The sequence below is a fragment of the Carex rostrata genome, chromosome 7, assembly GCF_964058835.1.
Source record: "Carex rostrata chromosome 7, lpCarRost1.2, whole genome shotgun sequence".
In the NCBI taxonomy this organism is placed as follows: domain Eukaryota; kingdom Viridiplantae; phylum Streptophyta; class Magnoliopsida; order Poales; family Cyperaceae; genus Carex; species Carex rostrata.
The window spans coordinates 9,708,443-9,736,326 of NC_135924.1; the positions used below are offsets into that span (position 1 = coordinate 9,708,443).

Below are 27,884 nucleotides of genomic sequence, written 5' to 3' on the forward strand. Positions count from 1 at the left end.
ATTCTAGCAATTTTGGAGGCACCTACAAATGGTACTTGAACCTTTTTCAAATGACTTGTTTTAAATTTGTACTTTAGAACGATTTTTCTTTAATTGAGCGGTACTAGTGCTGTAAAGCCTGTAATGCACAACCACGTGCATTATATTTGTCACTTGTCAGTGGAGGAAATATTATGATTTTTTTTTTGTTTTTGCTCTAAAATCTAAATGATTGCTGTGCTAAAGGGTCCATCCCGAATGTACTCTGTAGTTATATTTTCTTTAAGAAATATGTTATATCTATAATATTTAATTAGTTATTGTTTATGGTAAATTTATTACTTTCAATATATATATAATATAGAGTGATGCTTCTATGGACATAAGGACTTATTTGTAAAATGAACATGTTTTTATTTTCAAAGTTCAAACAGTCGATCCGAACCGTTCATCTTGTTCTCCATATTAATATGTGCTTGGAAACCAAATTTTACATTTTTCTGAATTGTTTTACTATTTATTAAGATGGGTACAAAAAATATCAAATTCAGACCATTGAATTTTGTACCCATCTTAATAAATAGTAAACAAATTCAGAAAAATGTAAAATTTGGTCTCCGAGCACATATTAATATGGAGAACAAGATGAACGGTTCGGATCGACTGTTTGAACTATGAAAATAAAAATATGTTCATTTTACAAATAGGTCCTTATGTCCATAGAAGCCTTTGCCTATAATATATATTCATTGAAATTACAACCAATTAGTTATTTTAAACAAAAAAAAATATTATTGTTATAAACAGTTAACTTATTTTAATATTCATATAGTTTTTTTTTCAACACTTAAACAATTAAAACTAAAAAAAAGATGTCTCCTAAAAGAAGGTTCTAGAATTGTAAATATATAGATTTTAAAGGGAACTAATAAATGTAAAAGAAACTACCTAAATATTTAAAGAACAATATTTTTGGTTAAATGCAAGTCGTTTAATGTTAAAAACAAACAATTACACAGTCACATTATTTTATTTTATATATTTATATGTTTAAAATAATTAGTTTAGTGTCAAAATCCAGTAGTTAATTAAGTATTTATAGGTAATAATATATTTGTCATAAGAAACTAATTATTAGACACAGTTAAAAAAAAATACATGATAAACTATGCGTTTGGATGGATCAAGAATAGCACTAACCCGAAAATAGCACTAATCCGAGAATAACACTATTCTTTTTCGATGTTTGGATGGAACAAGAATAGCACTAATCCACTATTCTTTGCTTGTCTTATATAAGTTAGTTCACTATTATACTAATCAAACCAAAAGCTGAATTAGCTACTATTCTCAAAACTTAAAATTAACTCTATTTGTTATTTCATCCAAATATATACTAGACGGAACCGAATCCTCTGCCCCCAGAGTCACTGTGTGTGGGTCCGATGTGGGCCTCCAGTTCAAAAATTAACAGTAATCGGCTCCCTTTAACAGTGACTGGCCTCACGCGCAGTGACTGAGGGGGCAGAGGATTCAGAGTCATACTAGACACCACTTAAAAAATTATGACATTTTATTTTGTACACTGAATTCTTTATTTGTTTGGCAAAAGAAACATGGTCCAAAAATCAAATTTAATTATGAACTGACCTAAACTTTAATTTAACACATTTTGGTATTAAATAAGGCATCCTAGTTTGTCAGTTCACGGTGTAAAATTATGCAATATATTATTAAGTCATTTAATTAACTCGCAGTTCTATGAAATTGCTTTATACATATTTTGGCACAAGTTTCCAACAATTTTAATGAACTTCATTGTTGAACAAATTACAAAGTTTATTTTTGTTGTCATTTTTGGCCGAAATTTGTTTAGTTACCATCTTAATATTTCAAAATTCTGATCCTACCATCAATTTCGAAAAATTCAAAATTTACCACCCACTCCGGCTTGAATCGGAAATAAATCTGTTGTGATTCTTAAGGGATCGCAGAATCCTGTGATTTTAAATCTAACCTTTCACTTTTTAGAATGCACAAATTTCAACAATACTTATTTTTAATACACGAATCTCTAAACAGATAAATAGATGAATTTGAAATAACAGAGTCATGCGATCTCTTTAGAATCAAAGCATATTTATTTCCGCTTAAATCATACACACCCTGAAGGCTGAAGTTGCAGATGACCTAGGTCATGCGCATGACTCCTTGGTCATGTACAGCTTAGAGGCGCGCATAAGCCTTTTTTTATAAATTGAAATAATATATATGTTGTTTTGTTTAGTGTAATGTTTTTTTATAACGTTTGCACTTAATTTAGCTCTTGTTTCACAATATTTTGTTTTATGTTATCGGTTGAAAACATTTTTGTTGTTAGTACGAGTTGCTAATACCAGAATAATAAGATAAATAATTAATCAAAATAAAATAAAACTTAGAAATAGGTAGTGCATCTATGAGGTGTGCATAACCAGTTTATGTGTATTTTCGGGATGCGCATGAATGACTTCTTGATTATACACAAGCTAGAGCTGCGTGATTGGTAACATTTGAATTTCTCAGAAATCGATAATAAATTCAGAATTTTGAAATATTAAGATGGTAACTAAAACAATTTCGACATTTTTTGTCCATTCAATCTAAATAACATGAAGATAGTAACTAATAAGTTCAGAATTTTGAAATATTAAGATGGTAACTAAAACAATTTCGACATTTTTAACCGATTTAAAAAATAACAGGAAGATTTGGGAGTTATGGGGGTCCAAAACCCGGGTAAGCATAGCAAATAGTTTACGTGGCTCCGTTTTTTTTTTTTTTTTTTTAATGACATAAAAACATAGTCAAAAGGACTAAATATGGTCAAAAAGAAGTTGGCCACGGCCGAAATTTATATTACCTTATTCTAAATTTTAATCATTAATGGCCAACCCCACTCAAAGCCCCCACCACCAACATAAATGTGACAAATAAAATGAGGATTTTTTTTTAGTAATTTTACCTTGCACGCCTGATTCCCGAAATTTTTAAATATACCATCATCTAAAAAAAAATAAACCCAAACACCCCGGTTTTGAAAATTTTCTAATTTTGACATGACCGCATCGCCCAGATGCGGCCACTTTTCTGCGGGACGCATCTAGGGGCAGCGGCCCATTTTTATTTTATTTTATTTTATTTTTTTTGCTTTTTTCTCATGTGACTTTGAACTGAAAACATGGTGGCCGCTCCCTCGGGATGCGGCCCGAAATAAGGTGACCGCTTCCTCGGGATGCGGCCGTGTCAAAATTCGAAATTTTTCAAAAAAATGGTGTTTGGATTTATCTTTTTTTGAAACATGGTATATTTAAAAATTTCGGCTGATTCATCATTCATCGATGAGGGGTGTATGAACGAAATGTTTATTGATCCAAATTTGGATACAATGTTTCTAGACACGTCAAATTGTGTGACTTGTCAATCGTCAACTGTAAGAACTAGTGTTGTAAAAAACGTCCGTTTAGTATTTAATAGCTGGCAGTGACTAAATCGTCATAATTTTTTTGACTAATTGGCTGATTATGGCCGATTATTCTTGGTTATTTTCGATTAATCGCTTGGTTATGCCCTGTTCTTCCGACGACAGCATACCGTTATTTACAATACTGATAAGAACTAAATGTTTATTGATTCATAAGAAACAAATCAACTGTTAAATGGTTTTCTACAAATGTATAAAATACTGTCATGTACCATAGGTAACCCCCTCTTGAGGATTCGGCTGGACACAGTAATAAGTTCGGATTTTGAAAATAATTTGATAAGATCCAGAATTCTTATAATGTTGATTAAATTGGTTTGAGATAGTGAATTCAAACAGTTGATCTTCATAGACAAGTATGAAATTGAAGGGGGCCCTAAAAAAAAAATAGACGCATCAAAAATTCAAAATAATTCATTTTAAACATGTTTAAGTCAGAATTATTTTGATTAGGATCTAGTACCATCCCAAATAATTCCAAAAAACTAGGTACTGATAGGATAGAAATTCTGACCTAGCATCTTTTCAGATGATCCCAAAACATAAATATCAACTTTTTTTTTTTTTAAATTTGAGAAACAGTGAATTAGCTACCTCCGCAATTCAAACATGCTCCATTAATTGTTATCTCCCTATTGGGACCATTTTTTGCGCTGCTGTGCACAAGCCCAGCTAACAATCTAAATTCTCTGTGGCGGTCACCAGACTCCCGTACAATGTGGCGAGTTACTGATATCTGTTAGTGTCATAGTGACAAATGAATTATTCGGGTTCAGTTCGGCAAAGTCAAAAATTCGTGATTCGGGTATAATTTGGAAATGATTCAGAATTATCCAAATCAGAGATCTAAGTCCTACAATAAAGCAAAAACAAAACAAAAAATGCTATGGAGAAATTATAGAAAAATTCGCGAATAATTCGGGAAAAATTCACGAATTATTCGGGTTTAATTCGGTCAAAGTTCGATCAACCAAATAATTCGGCGTTCAGTTCGACATCACTAAAAAATCGAATTATTCGGATTTAATTCGCGAATCTTATGACTGTGTGACAACCCCTACTTGCTGTATGATGTTTACATAAAAATGAATACCAAAGGATCCGGATTTCCAATTACTCCCCGTTACACAGCCTCAAAACCTACTTGCTTCCCACCCACCCACCTGCTTTTGATCTAATACGCACTACTTAAGTTTAAATTAATGAGGAGGGTTCAAATGCCTCCGTGTTTTTGTGCCTTCATCTCTCTCCATTATTTTCAAAGTTCAAACAGTTGATCCGAACCGCTCAACCTAACCTCCATACTAAAATATGTTTGGAGACCAAATTTTATATTTTTAGGAATTTTTTTACTATTTTTTTAGATAGGTACAAAAATACTATTTTTAGATGGTTCAGATTTACTGATTTTGTACCTATCTAAAAAAATAGTAAAAAAATTCCTAAAAATATAAAATTTGGTCTCCAAACATATTTTAGTATGGAGGTTAGATTGAGCGGTTCGGATCGACTGTTTGAACTTTGAAAATGATGGAGAGATGGAGGCACAAAAACATGGAGGCATTTGAACCCTCCTCTAAATTAATTAGGTTCATAATTTTAGCACCGCACTTTGGAAAAGCTAGCGAGATGATCAGATATTAAAATGTTTATCTAGTGGGCATTGAGATAGGTATAGTTACTGGACAAATCAGTAATTGTCAGTGACATAATAAGGCACTACTGATTGTTGCTATTCTTAATTAGTTGCAATTTGTTCATATCCACTCTAATACTGTTAGAGAAAGTTATAATATTATTGACGTGTAATTTGATATTTCTACATTGTTTTAATTGATATGAAGAACTTGTAAAAGTATATTTATTGTGTGATTTGATATTTCAACTAGTGTTGTAAATAACCGAAATCTCCGTTTAGGCACCGAAAATAAATTGGGAATAATCGGGAATAATCGGCCATGACTAAAAATAATCAGCCGATTATTCGGGAAAATTTATGACGGTTTAGGCACCGCCAACGACTAATCGGCCGATTAATCGACCTAAACGAACATTTTTTACAATACTGATTTCAACATTGTTTTAATTGATGTCAAGAACTTGCAGAAGCACGCTCACGTAGATTATTCCTGAACAATAATTCGTTTAAAAAATTTGAAAAGTGGTGATTAATTTATATGCATGTATATATAGAAAACAAAATTGATCACAGATAATGGTTTCATTTTTGACATATGAGTTTTAAATTTTTTGTTATTATAGAATTAAAAAAAAGTGAAGGTATGAATGCACAAAAAATAATGAAGATATTTGAATCCTCCTCATTTATAAGTTTGATTATAGTGTTTCTCTAAACATTTCCAACTAAAAATCTCAACTGTGTATTGTTAATTATCTCTTACAATATACACCTATTAATATCTCCTATCTAAAATGTCTTCATCTGATGCTAGAGCTTTTGTGGCCAAAGTACAATAGTTTTGGTACTCTAGAGAGAATATTATGTGTAAAGATTTTTATGCCATAGTGGATTAACAATTGCATTAAAATATAAATTTATATACAACAAATTCTAACACATCTAATTTTTTTAGGAAACTAACACATCTATTTTTTATAAAATCTTAAGAAATATATATCATTTAAATTGGACGTATTCAATTTTAGTTAATTGAAATCTTGAATCTCTTCACAAAAACTAAGTAATTTAAAGAACGAAAAATCTAATTTTTTTTTTAGTGTGAACGGTAGTTTTCAATAAATCAAATATATGCACTACAAAATTTAGATAAATACTTTTAACTATCTCTAATCAATAAGTTTTATGAAAAATTATTATTCGCACTAACACAAGACAACACTATGAACGGATACAAAATCATTTTTTTTTTTTTACTTTTTGTAATGGTCAAGGCGCTTTAGGTCTGTGCAAATACTTTTTTTTTATCAATGTATCTGTTGGCGGCGCTTCACCGCCAACCATAAAATAAAATAAAATAAAATTTATTTTTTTACGAGTAACATGGTGTCAGCATTTACCAGTCCATAAAACGAATTATTATTTTCTTTCTTCAAAATGAGTTCTGCTTCCTACCCACCCACTGCCTATTAAAAATGTGCACACACACTAAAGGCACACCTAATTAATAGCTAATCTTATTCTTTTTGTTAATTTACTTCTGGCACTATAGAGAGCAATTTGACCAACACTTTGCTTGCTAGTTAACAAAAGCCAACAAGGAAAAAGGTTTAAGCATTATTAGCCAAAGTTGTAACTATCATCAAAGAAAATTAATGATAAATTTAGCCAATGGAGGGGTTGATTAGTTAAACATATATTTTCTAAGATTGCAAATCTCTTGTTTTTGTTGGTTCTCGGCTTTTCCTTTAGTGGGGGAAAAGAGAGACAAGGAGCTGAGTTGGCTTGACAGAGACGGGATGTATTAACGGGTCGGATTACTTTACATGAGATCTCACTAACCCATTTAGCCTCTAAATGATCATTATATCATGAAGACCTAATTAACATTGTAACCCAAATATCAAATAATGCTGCCACCTTATTAGGAATTTAATAAAGAATATATAATACTTTTTTCCCCAAAGCCAAAGCTTTTTGCACCTTCTTATAATGAACTTTAGTTAGAGGCCAGGCTATATATATAGTGTTAAATAATTAAATATATATTAATTGTTAATAAGAGGTTCAATAATCGAATCATATTGTTTGTAATATAAAACATACATGTTGTTTAAAATATAATATATATAAAGTCACTAACTTAAAAAAAAATATATAATACATACTTTATAATCCAATATTGGCATGCTCTGGAAATAATTCATTACTCTCCATATGCTCGGGCTAGGCATGGATACCTAAACGGGTAAACGGGTTGAGTTTGCATTCCTTTTTATGCCTAGTGTGAAAGTGCATTAATTACAAGTGTTGGAGAGTAGGGAGCACATCTTTGCATTACCAGCAAGTACCAACTACCAAGTGGCCTCTGTGCCAATATCATCTTAAATTAGTTAAAGAGTTTACTAATGGAAAATTAGATTGAATTTTTAAATTAATGGGCTATATATTACGGGAATTCCGGATTGTATTTGAATCTGGAATGCAGGTGTAATCCGCTAATTTTATGCGGGATTATTATATGAGGAGAGATCCACTTACAACATTTGAAAGTTACATCTTACAATAATTTAATTTTGTGATTTTTAAAGTTCAAACAGTCAATCCAAACCATTCAACACGATATCTATATTAAAATGTACTTGGGGATCAAATTATATATTTTTTTGAATTTTTTTTACTATTTATTAAGTATTTTACAAAAACGGTTGTTTTTAGACAATTCTGAACCACTGAAAAAAATGGTTTTGTAAAATACTTAATAAATAGTAAAAAATAAATATAAAATTTGATCTCCAAGCACATTTTAATATAGATATCACGTTGAATAGTTTGGATCAACTGTTTGAACTTTAAAAATTGCAAAATTGAATTGTTGTAAGATGTTGCAAGTGGATCCCTCTTATTATATATGAATTTCATGTTTTGTATTTTTTTTTCTTTTTAAATCAGAATGAATTGTATCCAAAAATTCATTTCAAGAGATATAACGTGCTTGTCATTAATAAACTACATCCGGATTTTGTTTAGTTTTTAAATTTTGGGAGGATTTCATGTATATCCCTCAAAAATCTCGAAATTACATACTTCTTTTCTTCCTAAAATTCATAATATCATATTTATCCTTCTAAATTTTTAAAAACTTACATTTACCCAATTTATTGTCTTTTCTATTAAAACTCGATTTAAATTTTTAAAGTTTCCATTTTACTCTTTATTAAAAAAAAATTATGTAGACTATACAAAAATGTTCATTCTTCTAATTGGCCGGTTTGTGATGATAAATGATTTATTTTTCTACTATTGACGTTTACACAAGTGTATGCCTATATGCTATTGTGATTGTATCACAGATAGATAAATACATTATTTGCTCTCAGAAGCTGACTAATTAGAATACTAGACATTTATTTTACACATACTACATATTTCGTTTAATTTTTTAATAAAAGGTAAAATGAGAAATTAATTTATAAATTTAAAGTGACTTTTAATAGGTAAGGCAATAATTTGATATATTTGTGAGTTTGTAAGATTTAGAAGGGTAAATATGACATTATGAATTTTAGAAGTGGAAATACATAAAATCTAGGTTTCTGATGGATATACTCAAAATTGTCCCTTTTTAAGTACAAGCCCTTAAGTTCACACTAGCTAATATCACCCCCCCCCCTCTCTCTATGGTGATTGTTATGTTTTTTTAATCCATTGAATGTAACCAAGTGTGTTTTGAAATCAAGTAGTTGAGAGTTAACATTACTTGGTAGACAGCTAAGAGGTGAAGAAAGTAACTATAAATAGGATGAAAATCGGTTTGTAATTGATGCTTACAAGAATCTATTTTATCTAGATAAAAAATAACTATTGTTGAGGGTAAACCACAAAAATTGTTATTTTTGAGGGTGTAATTATTACCGACTGAAGTATGCACAAGAGTACTGACGTTGTTAAGTAAATTTATCTTTGCGGATAAAAAAGATTCTTGTAATTATATATCCATTATGAACAAAAATTAGTTTTTTTTTAAGTTTATCTCCTTCTATATATATATATATAATATATATATTCCTCTTGACACTTAATATAGCCAAAGATTGATTTACCATACAACTGTTAGCCTAACAACTCTAATGAAGTGCAACAGAAGTAATCCAGAATAGAAACCAGTTGGTTGCAAAATAGAATAACAATCCAGACTAAAAAATGATCCAATATATACAGTAGCATATCAATAATCCATCCGATCAATATTTAATTTGCAGTACTGACACAGTGACACACTAAGTACAATGCTTTTCTCACTAAGCAAACATTTTTTTTTCTTCAGGAAAAGTAGTCTTTGCCTGCCTAAATTTTCATTAAATAAATCACAAAGCAAAGATTTGAAACGCAATAATGTTGACCGAGATCAATCAAGCTCTAGTGTCCTCTTTAGTAGCCCTGTTTGTCTTACTTAGTGTATAATCAATTTTGATATGATTTTGGAGTAGGCCCCTGCCTTTGTCTCAGTATCTATTTTTAACCATATTCTCTCTTTATCCAACAGAGTTTATGACTGCCTTTGAGTCAGGAGACACTCCATGTACCCCTTAAATTTGTATCCATTTTCTTGGACCCCACTACTCTCAAGCTTTGTTCTATATTTTGTTTTCTTATCTATTACTTTACAAGAAATTAATTATCCATGTTTAAGCCTGTAAATTACCTTATTGGGTCAGCTGGACCTAACGGGTTTGGGTCCAAATCCACATCCCGGGAGGTAACCGCGGCATGTTCTGACCTTAACTCCATCACGGCCATCAACACCAATTCTTTAGCAAAACAAAAGAGAAGCATTATCATTACTAATACAGAACCATACAAATCAACAAGTAAATTGTACAATACCATTAATAAATCTTAAACAAAAATCATATATCAAGATAATATGATACAGGGCAACATTAAAAAAGCTATACATGAGCCTTTTTCATAAAACTATAGAAATTTGGAATATAGGAGATACATATGGTATTGGAGCAGAAACAGCACGTGTTTAGGCGAAGCGTGGGACGCGACTAGCACTAAAAGTTCGCAGTCTGAAATCAGCAGTGGAATTGAAGGCCCGTATCGTTCTGAGCGTCCCGGATTGGAGATCATATTTTGCCTCTGGACCTCAGCTCTCTTGCTTCTGTTCGGAGCTTCACGCTTTCTCTCCCTCGATCTACCCCTCAATCTTCTCATGTACAAAAAAAATAATTTTATCAACTAATTTAGCTTGTTACATTGAGTTGCCTTTTGTAGTTCTTATATTTTGATGTTGGCCTTCATGTATCTAGGTGATAGATTTAGTGATTTAAATAATCTACTAAATATTTTTGTTGTTTGCAATTTCAGAAACAATTCCGGAAAATTCTGTAACCAGCATGCACTTTCCGAAGACGGTGCTGAGATGACTTTCGCAACCAACTACATAGGTTTTGCCTTTTTCTCTGTTCATTTTATAATTTTGTTTCTCAATTCTGCATAAACAATCTATATTAATATTATAATTTATACTCATTTTGTTGTTAGCATTTCTTTGTTTCTTAGGTCACTTCTCCTTGAGAAAATATCCGAGACGGCAAAGGAGACAGGTATTGGGGGCCGATTGTGAACGTTTTTTCAAGCATCCACAGTTGGTTTCCTGACGATGGAATCCGATATTTGAATCAAGTCACTAGCAAAAAATTGTAATTGAGTATGAAAATTTCACCGTAATTATTTATTTCTTTTCAACTGATATATTGTCAACATATATATTACAAAAATTTGATGATAAACACAAACTCGTGATTCTTCTTCGTTTATAATTCAACAGACTGTACAACCCCACAAAGGCCTACTCATGATTCCCGAAACTTGCCAACGTTCTTCATACTAATTAGGCACTTTCAGAGAGAATTAAGGTACAGAAGTTTTTATGCACTTGAATTTAATTAATGCATCCTTTTCTTTTAATCATTTTCTAATTATAATAGTTTGGTTGATTAGGAAATGAAGGCAAATATCACAGCCAACTGTGTCCATCCTGGTACTGTAAGAACTCGGTTAACTTGGGACCGAGAAGGTCTGATAACTGGTATGAATGATATCTTTTCTTTAGTGTTTACTTTTGCATAAGGATCCCTGCATTTCCTGAATTTCAAACTATCAGTTGTAGCTTACACATTGTTTGGGACTCGAGATTTTAGCAACTTGTTTTGGCAATTTTGTGCAACAAAGTCACTATTTACCAGCAGGCCAAATGCTGTATATATGCACAAATGGTTGATATATTGGTTGAAAGTTGAAATTGACATTGAGTATCTTATGCTATATACAGATATGTTGTTCTTCCTTGCATCAAAGTTTGTCAAAACAATAGAACAAGGGGCACCGACTTCATGTTACGTGGCAGTACAAGCACCAAGCAGTGGCTGGTTTGTCTGGCAAATATTTCTCAGGCAGCAATGAATCAACGCCATCGTTAAAAAAAATACACAGCCATCTAATTTAATGTGCACAAATTGTTAGAAATAACTAATTTAATGTTAAAAATACACAGTCATCTAGTTATTTTTTTATTATTACATGTACAAAGTATCTGTTAAAAAAAAAAAACTAAGTACTAGATGTTCATGTACATTCACACAGGTAAATGCTAAGTTGAATGGACTTTTATGCATTTTCCAACTAATTTTGTGTAGCTGCTTTATGTGCAAGAAAATACATGTATTGTTCAAACTTCATTCAAAATTTATTAAATTATTTCAGAAATGAAAGGCGATGTCCAATGGAAATACAATTTGTTTGTTTCTTTTCAGAGGGTCCCAAAACTGTACCTTATTAGCATCTTTTATGTTACATCAAGATTAGAGTGACCTACACCAAGCTTTACGACCCCAAGTGAAGCATGCTACCTAAAGTGACCATTTACAAGCCGAGTAAGAATTTCAATTCTCTGTGGCAGTACCAGACAGCTCAAGATGTGGTGAGTCATATCGACATCCAGTAAGTATAGTCACAAGATTCGCGAATTAAACCCGAGTAATTCGTTTTTTTTGTGATGCTGAACCGAACGCCGAATTATTTGGTTGACCAAACTTTGACCGAATTAAACCCGAATAATTCGCGAATTTTACAAAATTTTTCCGAATTTTTCCAAAACATTTTTTTTTTCTTGTAGGACTGAGATTTATGGTCCGGATAATTCCGAATCATTCCCGAATTATACCTGAATTATTCCCAAATCACGAATTTTTGACCTCGCCGAACCAAATCCGAATAATTCATTTGTCACTATGCCTGTAACCACATTTTTTAATATGAAGAGGTTGATTTGATTTGTTGTTTAATTTTATGGGAATCTTCTAATGACATACTCCATATGGTTTGTGTACCTGTAGACACGGTATTATACCTGCTCTTTATACAGAGCCTGGAAACATACTTGCTTCCCACCCACTCAGCTCTGTTTAATCTATTTTTTCCATAATTAATTAGTGTTAATTTACCTAATTATTTCAATATTCAACTTGCAAATTAAGCTGTTTTCATAATGATATGTTATTTAACTTTCAATCATTAGCTGCATCTACATATTTATTGTAGGAGTTGTTGGATCTTTTTGTAACGGATGCCCCCATTTTAATGTTTTCTCTTTTAATTTAGCCCCTAATAAAAAATAAGTCAATTTGAAGTGTGAAAAATCTCTGAATTTATAACTAGTTTTTTCTTGGCACTAAAATATCACATATAAAATGTGCTAACATATATGTTTCAATTTTAAATATATCTAATCCTCTCTAAAAATAAGAGTATCTGCTATGAGGTCCAACAGAGCACATGACTGCATGTGATATTAACTTCAGATAGTCTTGACAAATAATTTGGGGAATAAATAGAGTGTTATTTTTTTTACAAATAGTAAGGACTGGTATGAAAAAAATTACACATTTATTTTCAGCATAATAAAAGTTATACCTGATGTTACTTACCACCAAATGGAATCCTCCCTCAGATTCAATTCTCAAAATTTCCTATTTGCCACTGCCAAGTTTTTTTATTTTTATTTTTTTTAAAAAGAGAAATTTCCCACCCACTCACTGCCTATAAAAAAATGCACGCACACTAACGCCGCACCAAAATAATATATCTTCTATATAATTTACTTTCTGTTGCATTGGAGAGAGCAATGGGATATTCCATTTTGCTTGTTAACAAAAGGCCAGAAGGTATTAGCCAAAGTTGTAACTATCAGAGGATGCAATTAATTATAGTAATAGCCAGTCGTGGGGTTGATTACTTAATTATTTTTTAGATCTCAAATCTGTAGGTGTGTGTAATTAATTTTCGTTTAATGGGGAAAAGAGACAAGAAGATGAGTTGGTACTGAAAGCGACCGGTAGGCATGTTAACGGGTAGATCGATTCAAGTGAGATTAATTGTTATCCATATTCGTCTGATCCAATAAACATTTAATAACCCTCTAACTAAGTACTATTGTAGACAAAGTAACTAAATAAGCGGTGGCAATTCATTGTCAATAGTAAGTTAATTTTACGAATACATATTTTGACTAAGGTGTTTGGTGAGTTTAACTCTGAAAGATATTATATAGGTTTCAAACGATAAATTCAAGTCGTTGAAATTCATCTACTTCACAAGTAATGAATTTATATGCAAAGATTTTAAGTTTTCGAATTATTTTAGTATAAATTAAGTCAAGTGGTCAAAATTAGAAAGTTTATAAATTAATTTTAGTGCATTCATTTTTTGAACATTTTTTTATCACTTGACTTTATACAAAATTAATTCTAAATTCTAAAAACTTTACATGTAAATTCATCACTCGTGAAATAAATTGGTTTTAACGGTTTGTATTTATTATTTAAAGTCCATATAATAGGTTTTGGAGTTAAGCTCACCAAACACCTTGGTGAACTTAAGAACACCCTAGTTCTACTCTATATATATAGCTGTTGTTTTTTTTAAGAGTAAGAATTAGGGTGTTCTTTAGTTCATCAAACCTATATTTGTGAATTCAACTCTAAAATATATTAAATTGGCTTCAAACGATGAATCCAAACTTTTGAAACTCATCTACCTTACAAGTGATGCGCATACATACAAAAATTTTAAAATTTTGAATTAATTTAGTATAAATAATCTATCTTGCATTTAATGATTTGTAACTATAAGTCTATAACCACTGAACTTGTGCTTTTACTTGAATTAATATCAATCCTTTTATTCCAAATTGAAATGTAATTACACATAAATTTTAAATTAATTTATTTCTCCTGATCAAAATAAATCACATCAAAACTATCCATTAAAAATCATAATTGTTTTTTTTTTTTGAAAACTTGGTAGTAGCTACCAAGGTTCGTGAGGGGGAATCGAACTCTCGACCTTTGGGTATAACAACTCAAGGACATTTTCCTAGCCAATTGTGCTACCTCCCCTTTCCATAATTGTTTTTTTAGAGTGAGAAATATGGAGGCATTGGCGGATCTATGTTCAAATTGGAGAAGTGTCTACCCTTGAATTTGAATTTTTTTTATTTCAATCCAGTACTAATTGTTCAATGTGCCTACCCCTGATTCAATGTAGTGCCTACCCCTGGTTCGAGTTAGTCTGATTCTTGAATCGATTTCTTTTGAGTTTTGGTCGATTATGTGTATTTCATTTTTCTTCGGATATGCAATACTCTATTTCGTAAAAAAATGAAAGAGAATATGAAAACAAGAAAGATTTGATGGTGGAATCTATTATTACAATTCTAAGAAATGGATTGACTGAACATTTTGTGCCTTTTATTATTCGACACTTATATTTCGGTTAAATTTTTATCTAAACTTTGACTTCAATTTGCTAATTGGCTAAGAACAGTCCTACTTTGAATTGTGTCAAACAAATTTTCAATTAGCTTACTAAAAATATTTCAATACTGTGTCCCTTAATTTTATGATTATAACAGATTTTATAATAAACATAGTTATAGGGATGAAGTTGTAATTGTGTATCTGATAAGTTAATTGATTTGAACTCAAATAGTTATTTGAATCCCATTAGTGTCATACCCTAACAGAAATCCTAAATTTTGAGGTGTAGCCTTCCAAATTTCAATGTCAATAAAGTATCTTTATTTGAATTTTGAAATTACTTTTGCCATCAGACAAAATATTAATTCTCTAAAAATCATAGTTCTTGCGACAAATTTATCTGAACATTGTTTATTATTTACATGAAATGACCCAATTCAAATAGCTTTTCAGACCTCTGTAAATGGGATCATGTTGTTTGAGGATTGATCGAGCGTGCAAGTAAATATGTAAATTGTTAAACAATTAATGGGGAGCAGCTCGGTTGTGTTGTTAGGAAGAAGCAAGTGGTCTTGTATATATATATGAGCATCTTACCTAAATGAGGCGTATAAATTAATTACTGGGGAATTATATTAGTTTACCTTACCAAGTTAACTGATGATATATTGGTTCTGTCTTGGTCCCCCTATAGCACTTAATTAGCGGTATTTAATTTGTTTTGAGCAACTACCGGGCTACCAGCTAATTAAATGGATCCTACCATTTTGATCCAAAACCCAAGTTTGTTGATTGTAACCAATTTTCATCTAATTAATACAAGTTATTGTTTGGCAAAAAAAAAACAACAAATTATTCTATAGAATTGTATAAACTCCAAAAGAGAAGTCAGCAGAGTGAATTAAAAGAAATTATTTATAATAAGCCGCATTTGAACCCGTAATATACCGACCCGATCCGTTAAGGCATATATTATAGCTTGCCACCTCTTAGGTTGCTTTTGGAGAATGTTCCAAATCAATGATGCACCAAGCCACACACTTGAATGTTATTTAATTGGAAGTAACCAAACCTCATTACCCCCCATGAAATGAACAAGTAGAAGAAGGCTTAGTAAGTAAATTGCACACTTAAACACATAAGTACAAAATTTCTTTTGAAAAAGGAAAGCTTTATGGCACCAGTGATGTTGACTATGACCAATCAAACCCTAAAGCCTAGCTCCCTCTTGGGTATCTTGGTTTGTCTCATGCAGCACGAGTAATTATATTAATTTTTTAATTATAAGGTGGGTACCCACCACCTAGCCTCTCTCAAATTTCTATCCATTTTCTCTGTCTTTTTCTACTATATTCTCTCTTTCTCCAACAGATTTTTGGGGCGCTATTGACTCAGGAGACACACTATAAATACCCCTTTCTTCTCCCTTTTTCTCCAAGCACATCTCTCTCAATCTCTTGCCTTAATTTAGACCTTCTCCTCTCTGTCTCCACCTCTAAACACAGTACTTCTTATCTTTACCTTATCATTATCTGACCACTCATCTCCAGAAAGAGGCACAAGATAATCATGTTCAAGCAGCTGAAATACTTTGTTGGGTCGGCTGGGTCTAGCAGGTTCGGATCGAAATCCACCGCAGAGGAGGTAACTGAGGCGTGTCCCGACCTGACCTCCATTACCGCCATCATCACCGGTATGTATATGGGAAAAAAAAAAAAAACACTTCATATCATTACAATATACAACCCACTTCCACAAAGCAAAGCAAAGCAATACAAAACAGCTTCTCCAGTATTATATCAATTAACAAACAAAACTATGCACCACCCTTAATCTATATTAAACAAAAAACCGTACCAAGATGCTTTACGAAACTAATACAACTTGGGGGGTTTGATGGTTTCAGTGATCAGTATCCAATGATTGGAGAGGGTGGTGTTTCAAGCACCATTAGACTAATCAAATATGTATCGTGTGACAAGTTGGCTTAAGCCATACCTAACCTAATTTTCTTTTTCTCCATTTTCCTTTTTTTATGAATGACAGGAGCAACTTCAGGTATTGGAGCAGAGACGGCGTATGCTTTAGCAAAGCGTGGGGCCCGGCTAATTCTTCCTGCTCGTAGTCTGAAGGCGGCAGAGGAGGCCAAAGCTCGTATAATTTCCGAGTGTCCAGGATCAGAAATAATTATCTTGCCTCTTGATCTCAGTTCTCTTGCATCTGTTCGGAGCTTTGTGTCGCTTTTCCTTTCCCTTGATCTCCCCCTAAATCTTCTAATGTATGTACAATTCTTCCATTAACATAGTTCTAAATATTATGATATTTATTTTTCTAATTCATTTTTAAAATATTTATGTAACATTAATTCTTGTATGTGACTTACAGAAATAATGCTGGAAAGTTCTCCGATCGGCACGCTATTTCCGAGGATGGCGTTGAGATGACCTTTGCGACCAACTACTTGGGTAATTATCTTTAATTTTTTTCTAATTTTGTCATTATCTTTTTTCTTTTCATTATTTCTCTCTCAAGTCTCAACTATGCACCTCCTAACTATTTCTATTATTGGGTTCTTTTTTAGGCCACTTCTTGCTTACAAAGCTTCTGCTAGAGAAAATGGCGGAGACGGCAAAGGTGACAGGAATCGAGGGCCGGATTGTCAATATTTCTTCTACTATCCACAGTTGGTTCACCGGCGATGGAATCCAATATTTGGATCTAGTCACTCGCAAAAAAATGTAATTAACCTTTAAAACTTTCCTTTAATTTGGACAATTTTATTATTTCTAAAACAATGATAATCTAAACTGAATAAGCAGTATATATATATAATTAATTTATACTCACAAATATCTTTTTCCTTTTTGATAATCAACAGCCCGTACGATCCGACGAAAGCCTATTCTTTCTCAAAGCTTGCCAATGTTCTTCACACTAAGGCACTATCAGAGAAACTAAAGGTATAGATCAATTAATATTGTATACTGACTTAGTGACTTATAAATGATTTAGTACATATTGTGCGTAAGCTAGCATTGCACTTGCAAGTTAGTTGATGCATCTTTTTCTCTAAATTAGTTTTTTAATATCAATATGGTTTGGTTGGATTCAGGAAATGAAGGCAAATGTCACAGCTAACTGCGTTCATCCTGGTATTGTACGAACCCGGCTTACACGGGACCGAGAAGGCCTGATAACTGGTACGTATTTTGCTTTTGCATAGAGGTCCCTGTGCTTTTCTGAAATTGCAAAATCTCATATGAAGCTTAAAAATTTTATAGGCCTGAAACTGACAGTTGATGTCATATTTTTGTATCCAGATGTGGTGTTCTTTCTTGCATCGAAATTACTCAAAACAATCCCGCAAGCAGCTGCAACCACTTGTTACGTGGCAGTGCACCCGTCACTGGCTGGTGTATCCGGTAAATACTTCTCAGATTGTAATGAATCGTCCACATCAAAACTTGCATCCAACGGCCAGGAAGCCTTGAGATTATGGGACTTTTCTGACAAACTCACAACTGAGAAGGCGACCTTTGGCTTCAGGTCTCTACTGGCTACAAAGCAGATTATCGTGTAATTACTCATATACTAAAATTTAGAGGTTAGAATTATATGTGTACAGAAAAATCATTTGGTTGTTCTTGGAGCACTGTTCAAAATAGTAAAGAAATGCGTTCTGTTTTTAAGCAACAATATCCATTGCTCCTTGATAGGTGCTCCAGGAGCAACGAATAATTTATTGCAAAGGTATGAGCGTGAGCTTGTAAATTATTTTACTAAACCAAGTTTTGTTGTTAACTTGTAAATATATATATATATTAAATGGATGCATGACATGCGCTCATCTAACTTTTATGCCATCATGAATTCATGATTGTGACAAATCTTATGATTCTCTCCTCTCCTTTTTTTCGTTTTGTAATAGTTAGCTTAACTGAATTATTGTGCCAAAACAGCACTGAGAAACATGTAGCAAACTCTATTACAACCTGTTTAGTACACCTAATCAATAACCCACCACATGGATCACTGCATGGTGTGAGTTCATAAAAAAATATAATAATAACATGGTCTCCATTTGGGTTCTGTTGTCAACTTACATTGACATGATTTTCTGTGGTTGTAAGTTTGTTATATTAAATATTTTGGGCCGGAATAATTACCAACATATTTTTCCGAGAATATGTATTAATTGGTACTGTCATTATATTTCTGATCCAATTTTTGACATGTGATTTTTATAATTTTTTGACACAAAAAAGATTCTTAGCCGACCATTAATATATAGGGAGATGATATGAGTACCCGCACTCTCATCCCCCCATTATCCCCCAATTTTATTTGTTCAATCTCTTCCACATTTCTCATGATCTATAAGAAATTTTGCGAATCTAAAATCACGAACGTCTTCTACACAATTTTATCTTTCAAATGAGATCCATGATGACATACTTTCGAGCTCGTCATCATACAAGTATTTATATCTCGTCATTTAAGTATTTATACATAGTATTTTTCACAAATGACACTGCTGACATTTAAAAGTATTAATATCAAGTATTACAAGTATTTATATCTATGCACTGAAGTATTTATACCTATGTGGTCAACTATTTTTGTTAGAGAAAGGTTGACGCGTGGATGATTAGGGAAATGTGATGCGGAGATGCGGGGTCCACGATTTGGGATAAATACTTACAAGTATAGGTATAAATACTTTTACGATGCGGTATAAATACTTGCGCAACGAGGTATAAATACTTGTGTGACGATGAATCCGAAAGTACGTCATCAAGGATCTCATTTGAAAGATAAAATTGCGTATAATACATTCGTGGTTTTAGATTCGCAAAATTCCTCATAGAACGTGAGAAATGTGGAAGATATTGAAAAAAAAAAACCCACCTCTAAAAACGTGTATGATTCTTCTCCCTATGTAGTTTGAGTGGTCTCTCCATATAGTTATACATGCAAGTATTAATATCTTAATTTGCAAGTATTAATATCTTAATTTGCAAGCATTAATTTATTATCTTCCAAGTATTTATACTAGTGTTTTGAATAAATTTAATTAAATTAGTTAGTTAAGTTAGTTTATGAGAAGTTAAAATCTGTTTAAGAAATGGGGGTATAATGCGGGTACTGGAGTGTGGGGATTGAAATAATTATTCTAATATATATCGCTCCTCGTTTTGATAAAGTTCCATGAGAAAAAGGAAGTTTGTTCAAGTTTGTAAAGAATCTGACGGAAAAGACGCATGGTTCAAACAAATCAACTATAGAATAGCATGATATATGTACAATAAACGGAACAAAAGAGGCACTTTTATAATTGAATTCATGTACTTACTACAGTATTTTAGTACAGAGCAGCAAACATTAATGAACTAACAATGATGACAAGAGAAAGTGACTTTCCAAAAAAAAAAAAAAAGAATGCTAACTGTTACCTAAGACAGAGGCTTTGAAAGTTAAATATTCTCAGACGGTTGCAAAGGAAGAAAGGTGAAATTTCAAGTATGACCCTGAAAAACCTTATAATAAAAAACACTCATCTCTGGACAGATTAAAAATAATGAATATTTACGCAAAATAATGAATAGTTAACTAAACGTAATGGAACTATATGTGTGTCTTTAATTTGATGTTGGTTTTACACTCATCTCTAATTATTATTTTAAAAGACCTATATTTAATTGATTGAAAGTGTATGCGAGTTATTTTAATTGTAATTTAAATTTATTAGGCTGCCAAGTTATAACAATATTAATATATTACACAAATAAGCATGACACCAGTAAGAAGAACACTGATGATATTTTATCAGCTTTATATATAGGAGGATACATCATAGAACAAGTGATACAGCAAAATCAATGGATGTTTTGGTAAATATGGAAATTTTGGGACCTCTAAGTCAATCTGCGGCCTCCATTAATGAATTTCAGAATGGCTGTGCGGCGGTCCGAGTAAATATGGAAATTCTCCAAATCTAGGGTGTTTTTTTTTTTTATTGTGGTATTTAAAAAAAAAATTCGGTTTTAGATGGGTATAAATATGGAACAGATAACAGTTTGAGGTTTTTGGGGGTGCGCATGAAATTCCGCCAAAAAAAAAAAAAAAAATTGAACAAGCAATAAGTCGGTTGATCTTTTTTTTCGTTTCCTTTCAGTTATTTGACGAATAAGATATTGGTTAAGTGAGAGCAATCAATCAAGATCTAGTGAGTGCCAACAGAGAAATAATTGCGGTACGTATCAGACTGTGTCATTAACACATTTGTTTATTGATCTTAGTACCAAACACTCGAATAGAAAAATCCGATATAGGTCTTGTTAAATGATTCGCATAGTTTGTCACGTTATAATAATAAAGTCGTTGGTTCTGCATCAACCTCTGACTAAAGTTAAATTATGGATTTTCATTTTAATTAATAAGGTTGCTATATTCAGGCGTCAAGGTTTATCTTTTTTTTTTTCTTTCTTTTTCAGCAAATTGTTCCAAGTTTTGTTTGTTGTTATTTCCTTTCGGCTTTGCTTTTTTCGTTTTTTTTTTATAAACTCTTTTCAGGATGCTCGAATTTGCAACTTCTCTTCATTATTTATTTACATTACAAAAGATAACGGAGACTATGGTAATATGCATATTACGAATCGATCTGTGCTACGAACTAATATCTATATTTTTAAAGTTCTAATAGTTGATGCGGATTTGTAAAATGATCACCACATTGAAAATATACCAAATTTTATATTTTAAAGAATTTTTTTTACTATTTTTAGATGGGTAGAAAATTGCTACTTTTGAATGATCCAAATTTTTTTAAAATCAAGTGATTTTCTACCGATCTAAATAAATGATAAAAAATTCTAAAAAATGAGATTTTTTTTGTTTTCAAATATAATTTTATATGGAAATCATATTTAATGGTTAATATAGTCTGTTTTAACTTTTAACTTGCTCAAATTCCGTCCATTATATTAGTGGTTTAACTACGAAAATAATGGATTCATTTCTGTAGTAAAAGCTCATTAACCCAAAGAGCTGCATGGCCTTATTAGGCCCAATATCAATTACAAAAGGGCTTTCACAGCATAACTTCACCACTTCATTTGGGCTGCAGATTTTAACCCAATTTTGTTAACAATGCGCGTCTAATAAAGTTGGCAATATTTAGACAAGGAAAATTTAATAACTTAATAAAAACCTACAGAAATGAGGTAAGAGAATTGCAAGACAAGAATCAAATAAGAAAAAAAATACACACATTATGGGAAGGTCAACAATCCTTCAATACACACTAGAAACTTATGGTATGGTTTTTAACTCCATTGCCCAGCAGCTAATCTTCTTTTAGCAGACTTGGCACGGTAGCACCATACCTCAAATGCCTCACTTAAATCCGGATACCTTAACCGATCCGACCCATTAACCCATTCTAGAATAATCTCAGCTTGGTCATTGGAAGGCAATGCAAGAACAAATGACACAATTGCCCCTTCCATATTCTCCCATATTTCACTATCCATTCTAGATTCTAGCAAAGGTTTCATTTCCCTTATGTAAGGTAACCATGTTTTGAGAAAATGAACCCTAGCGGGTGCTGGTAGCACCACCGACCCGTACCCAACTGCATCAAAAGCCTTACTGGTCATCTCCATTATCTTTGATTTCACCACCCACAAATCAGAGCTGCACCATTTGCTTAGAACTACGGTTAGAATTTGATTTGATATTTCAGCCCAATTTGAAACAAAATCAACCATGATCTCCATTTTCTGCAAGACATTACAGATCCAGTCTAAGTCATTTAAAACAATTAACAGTTTTTCTTCAGCTAGCTCGAGTTCTTCCACACATTCTGGCGAAAGCAAATCCAAACTGCTTTTAAAGTTTTTAAATAACTCTTTGAGGCCGATTCGCAGCTCTGATTTGACCTCTTCATCCATCACCACCAAAGGGCTGTCTCCATCTTCTAGAAGCATGTATTCCAGTTGCTCTTGAGCAGAGGTTTTCAGTTCATCAGAAAATCCAGCAATTGGACTTGGAAGGGAAGTGGCAAAACGAATGGCTGAAATGAAAACGCTTTTGGCAGCATTTTCACTTACAGGTTGCACACGTGCCAGTATGTGTGCAGCCTCCGGCCCAAGAGTCTGTACCAATTTTACAATCTCCTCCTCTTCTTTTTCATCCCATGGTACAGCCTCAAGGTACTTAATGCATGATCCTTTGACATATTCACATGCAAGTGAATTTGCAGCTTTTAGAACACCGATAGTGGATTTCACGGAATCAAGTTTCTCTAAAACTGATTCTTCTGGAATGTAAAGCAGGTTGAGAAGCTTTGCATAGTGGTCAAACTCGATTGCCGTACACTCAACCTCAATGCATGTGCTGGGTTCAATCTGGTCTTGTGAAAGTCGGTCAGAAAAATATTTGGAGGTTTTTGAGAGGATAGGAGAGTGGCAGTTAAAATGCTGTGATTTGTTGTTATCTTTTGTTTTAAGATGGATAATTATGTCACTTGTGGTTTGGTTGCCAAATTTGCATGTCAAAATAGGTGTATCTTGTTCCATATATGGAATCTATGTGCTAATGTTTGGTATATAGAAACCAGGAGGATCCTGCATCTCTGAAAACAAAAGATTAAAAAAGAAAATTAGTTCAATTTAACTTGAATAGAAAGTTTCCTGTTTCTTAGCTTGAGCCTTTTAAGTAATCAACTATATATAGAAAAAAATTAGGGCTTAATTGAAGCACTATTTGAAACTTTTGGTCAAATTTCAGGAGGAAAAATAATAAACAGAGATTACTGCCCATAGTGGCAGTATTAGTTTATACTGAGCAGTATCAAGAAATACAGCTAGGACTAGTACAAGAGCGTAGAAAATTTCTGAAATAGACTACTAATCAAACTATTAATTGTACGAATCTATACTTCTGTACGGTATAATAATAATTAGGACTGATAATTGTTGTTGATGACAGTATTAGACTACTCTAGTTACATACCTCTGTGGAGATTATCACAGAGAGATTGATAGCTAGAAGCGTCGAGCAAGGAAATTGGAGAGCGCGGAGCCTGAGCGAGATTCCAGAGCGACTGAACGAACGAGAGCGAGATTGATTGGAGTGAGGAAGCTCGGAACAAGAGGAAAATCATGGAGTGAGTAAAAGATACAAAAGCGGGCCGTTTACCTAATTGGGCTTTATAAGTAACTGGGTTTGAAGCCCAAATTAAAATCCATAGAGCATATCAATTGGGGGCCCTGTCTTACTGAAAATCTAATTTTAAAGTAATGTATCAAATTAGTGAATTACCATACATAGTGAATCTTATGGGATATTTCGGATGATTTTAAATTGAATGTTTTTATTTCAGAAACTTCCAAGTTATAGTACTGTATTAGTGTAATAATAATCCAACAATATGAAAAAAGAAAATTTTTGTAAGGCTTGCAAATTTTGAAAGATATATAAATGAACAAGCGGGAAAGGAAATAAGTTTTCTTTTGCTAACAAATGGGCACAAGAATTAACTTTCCAATTTCTTATTTTTTACACAAATTAATTTTCCAGATAACATTTATCTACGTACATAAATTTGTTAGTCGTATGCTTTTGTTCCTTGCTTTGTCATATCTTCTGAAAAAAAATAAAAAAAAAATAACTGTGCTCTGTCATGCTTAATAACATTTTAACTCACAACTTCATAATCTGAAAACAGAGGGCTTACTAGTATCAAACTATCAACTTACAAACCAAGGAAAAAAGCAAAGAGAAGGCCTGTTAATTATTTTAGGCCTTTTGATTGTTAGACTTGGCTTAATTCCCTCTGTAAGCCTTTTTTTTTTCGGATAAACAAATTTCTAAACCATTCCACTTGGTTTAATCAAAGACCATTCCACTGGAACTCAACAACTATGATATCATTATATTATATGTAATGCACAAAGATTGATGTGGTATATACATTGATTAAATTTTACAGTTAATTTTAACACGATGCTTATGTGGCATCCAAATCACCAGTAATGTGATGCCACGTGATATCCTCCAAGCTCCAATATAAGGAGGGACTTAATTGAACCAGATGGAATTGTACAAAAACTCGATTGAAGTAAAAAAACAAAAATGTTAATATACCTTAATTGAACAATATAATCATGGAATCAAAAATTGACTTTTCTCAAACCATCAAAAAAGAGAGTATAACAATGCTGCTTTCATAAGCTTATAAACCTAACAATATAATCATGGAATCAAAAATTGACTTTTCTCAAACCATCAAAAAAGAGAGTAACAATGCTGCTTTCATAAGCTTGTAAACCTAACAAGACGACAAGCACTAAATATTTTTTACTAAGATCACATTGAACAGATATGAAACCCTGGGCACATAAATATGCAAACTCTGTTAGCTATCTTCTACATCTCTTGCCTACTATTTTACAATAACTGACATGGTTCAACTAAAGGTGGTATCAGACTCAATTTAAAGATATAAAAAAAATACAACCAGATAACGAAATCAAAAGGCAAAACACAACACCACTAATCAATCAATGAAATTAAAAAAAGAAAAAAAAAAGAATGAATAATGTAAATCCATCTATCAAAACAAGTTCTAGTTAAAAAATAGTTCCAGGAATAGTAATTAATTACTGGATCTCAAGACACTCAAGCACTCTACGGGCTTGGATCTGCAATGCAGTTTGTCTCTGGTCGGCATCCAAAGTCGAACCAAACTGGCTTGCAGCCCAAATTAGGGAGGCACACTTCTCACCAAATAGTTGCTTTACATCTTCATTTATGTGCGCTAAAGGAGAATTTTCTTTCCCATGCACATGGCCGATTAATATCAACAAAAACTCCCCACATTTTAATCTACAAAAAAATAGAAGACTTTCAGCTTTGCATCCGATGTTTTTCTTTTCATAGATCAAGGTTAATTTATGTTTGAGATTATCATACAGAACTGATCCTGAACCTTCAGATAAGTATAAAGCTATGGAGGGACTTTGAGAAGAAAATCATTATTTTATTTATTAAGAAATAAACAAACCTTATACTTTCATCAACCTTTTCATCCTTCAAAATATCAGCAACTCTCTCCAGGCCGCGACATTCATCAAAATCCTGTTGAAACAGAAGATAAAACTTGAAACCTGTAAATGAGAGAGCCAGCATGTACTAATGTAACAGTACCAGGACTAATGTCATTGTGCAATCTTCATCTAAAATCATACTTTCTGGTTAATGGAAGAATCCAACATAAGAGATAGCAAGGCATCTAAGCAAGCTGCTTGCTCAAGTGCACCTCGTGTTGATAATATATTTACAAGAACCTGCATAAAATTGACAAATTAGCAATAATTAAAAAAAGCCTAAAATTTGGAGTGCTTTCAAAATAGCAATATCGTAATATGATTGCAACAGCACCGGACATTTTTTACTGGCAACTAACACCGAACTGCAATACACAGGTCAATTAGAAAATGACTAGAAAACCCTCAAATTTTTTTATCATGTCAGCTTACAAGTCACCTCTTAGTAAATCAAGCTCTAAAACCAACAATTAGGCATTACTAGTGAATAGATTTTATGAATTTAGCAAATCTTTAAGCATTAATTGTCAAAAGCTCAATATAAAATGTGTTGTTAGTTCCAAATATGAGAATTGTGAATTATTTGCAGATTTGTACAACATTAAGATACAAACTACAAGGACCCAAATACCAAACTTACTATTGATCAATTCGCAACAAAATGTGTACCTTAATTGCTTTGAATTTTTGGGCTTGCGATGCACATCGACTGTACATAAGGCAACAGCCACCCAAAACCCTAAGTGCGAGAGAAACTTCAGTGTCAGTCGCAGGGCTGTTTATTTTTATTGGGTTAACACCCAATACACGGTCAAGTGTCACATTAGGGTTATCTTTTGGAGCACATAGTGTATACTGAAATAGAACAGGAATCACTGTTACAAAGTATAAGCTCGTTAGTAGAGACTTCAAAAGGAAAAATAAATAAATAAATAAAGCACAAAATAAATGATCAAGAATAAAAAAAGAGTGAGTCAGTTTTATATTTTTCAGCTGAAACTTGGTGTTTAGAGCCTCAATGCACTCATCTTGCACAATTAAACACAAGTATAATCGGTCCACCGTAAATAAATGGTACATTACTAAAATATGAGGTCAAATTTGATCATGGACGAGCTTTCGTTCACTACTGGGACACAAAAATTTATCTTATAACTCTCACACTCTGTGCTTGGGCATAATGAACATCACGATCCAAAATTCTAGTCAGAAACCTGGAATTCAGTGTATACTTGTGTTTAACCTTACAAAATGAACACCAGCATTTGACGAAACAACAACTCTAGTCATCAATTTCCCGATTATATTGCTTCCGAACAGATGTGAAAACACAGACGAATATTCACAGATAGATAGAAACAGAGACCTTGCAATTCGGGAACAGTCTGAGAATGGCGGAAGAGGCGGACGGACTCGTCGGAGCCGGCGACGGAGTGTAAAAATTTTATCAAACATCTCAAGCCACGGGTGCGCAGAAATGAGAAATCTGCTCTAGCGTCGCGCAGCCCCGACCGGAGCGCTAGGGTGACCTCCCGGTAGAGCCTCCGTCGCCCCAGAGCGGTAACCAGATCGATCACCACCGCCTCAGCCGCTGCCTCGGTCCCAGGGGATGGCGGAGGCAAGCCGGATCCCGACGGGTCTCCACCCGACACCGGAGATGTCGGTTTCGGGTTCATGTCGGGAGACTTCCTTTCGGGTATCCCGATACACTTGTGCGGTTTATTGGGACGAAATTTTACAATACAGCCCTTGAAATGTTTGAAATAATGATTAATAATATCCACCGTGTATTTCCATTTTGTCGA

The 27,884-nt window shown here is 32.8% G+C and overlaps 2 protein-coding genes and 2 pseudogenes across 3 annotated transcripts; 2 read left to right on the forward strand and 2 right to left on the reverse strand.

Moving 5' to 3' along the window:
• Window positions 1-9,825: 9,825 nt before the first annotated feature.
• Window positions 9,826-12,620, forward strand: LOC144557122 (short-chain dehydrogenase TIC 32 B, chloroplastic-like; annotated as a pseudogene).
• A 3,789-nt stretch (window positions 12,621-16,409) lies between these two features.
• LOC144557419 (short-chain dehydrogenase TIC 32 B, chloroplastic-like) lies at window positions 16,410-18,827 on the forward strand. Its single transcript, XM_078305987.1, has 7 exons — window positions 16,410-16,661; window positions 17,015-17,246; window positions 17,354-17,433; window positions 17,550-17,706; window positions 17,847-17,928; window positions 18,081-18,168; window positions 18,289-18,827. The coding sequence occupies exons 1-7, from the start codon at window positions 16,538-16,540 to the stop codon at window positions 18,546-18,548; spliced, it is 1,023 nt and encodes a 340-aa protein (XP_078162113.1). The 5' UTR covers window positions 16,410-16,537; the 3' UTR covers window positions 18,549-18,827.
• Window positions 18,828-22,217: 3,390 nt separating this feature from the next.
• LOC144556973 (BTB/POZ domain-containing protein At3g05675 pseudogene) lies at window positions 22,218-24,141 on the reverse strand (annotated as a pseudogene). The gene is made up of 2 exons (XR_013512526.1): window positions 23,984-24,141; window positions 22,218-23,603 (listed from the first exon to the last, which is right to left on the reverse strand). The product of XR_013512526.1 is annotated as a BTB/POZ domain-containing protein At3g05675 pseudogene (transcript).
• A 1,210-nt stretch (window positions 24,142-25,351) lies between these two features.
• Window positions 25,352-27,843, reverse strand: ISI1 (binding protein). The gene is made up of 5 exons (XM_078305963.1): window positions 27,446-27,843; window positions 26,749-26,954; window positions 26,221-26,319; window positions 26,037-26,110; window positions 25,352-25,858 (listed from the first exon to the last, which is right to left on the reverse strand). The coding sequence occupies exons 1-5, from the start codon at window positions 27,753-27,755 to the stop codon at window positions 25,633-25,635; spliced, it is 915 nt and encodes a 304-aa protein (XP_078162089.1). The 5' UTR covers window positions 27,756-27,843; the 3' UTR covers window positions 25,352-25,632.
• Between the last annotated feature and the right edge of the window lie 41 nt (window positions 27,844-27,884).

Bases quoted from the DNA above. Each gene is read 5' to 3' on its own strand.
- LOC144557419 (XM_078305987.1), top strand. From the start codon at position 16,538: ATGTTCAAGCAGCTGAAATACTTTGTTGGGTCGGCTGGGTCTAGCAGG. The intron at 17,247-17,353 runs GTATGTACAATT...TGTGACTTACAG, and splicing joins CTCCCCCTAAATCTTCTAAT to AAATAATGCTGGAAAGTTCT. The intron at 17,434-17,549 runs GTAATTATCTTT...GTTCTTTTTTAG, and splicing joins CTTTGCGACCAACTACTTGG to GCCACTTCTTGCTTACAAAG.
- ISI1 (XM_078305963.1), bottom strand. From the start codon at position 27,755: ATGAACCCGAAACCGACATCTCCGGTGTCGGGTGGAGACCCGTCGGGA. The intron at 26,955-27,445 runs GTCTCTGTTTCT...ACTTTGTAACAG, and splicing joins GACTGTTCCCGAATTGCAAG to TGATTCCTGTTCTATTTCAG. The intron at 26,320-26,748 runs GTACACATTTTG...AATTTTATGCAG, and splicing joins AAAAATTCAAAGCAATTAAG to GTTCTTGTAAATATATTATC.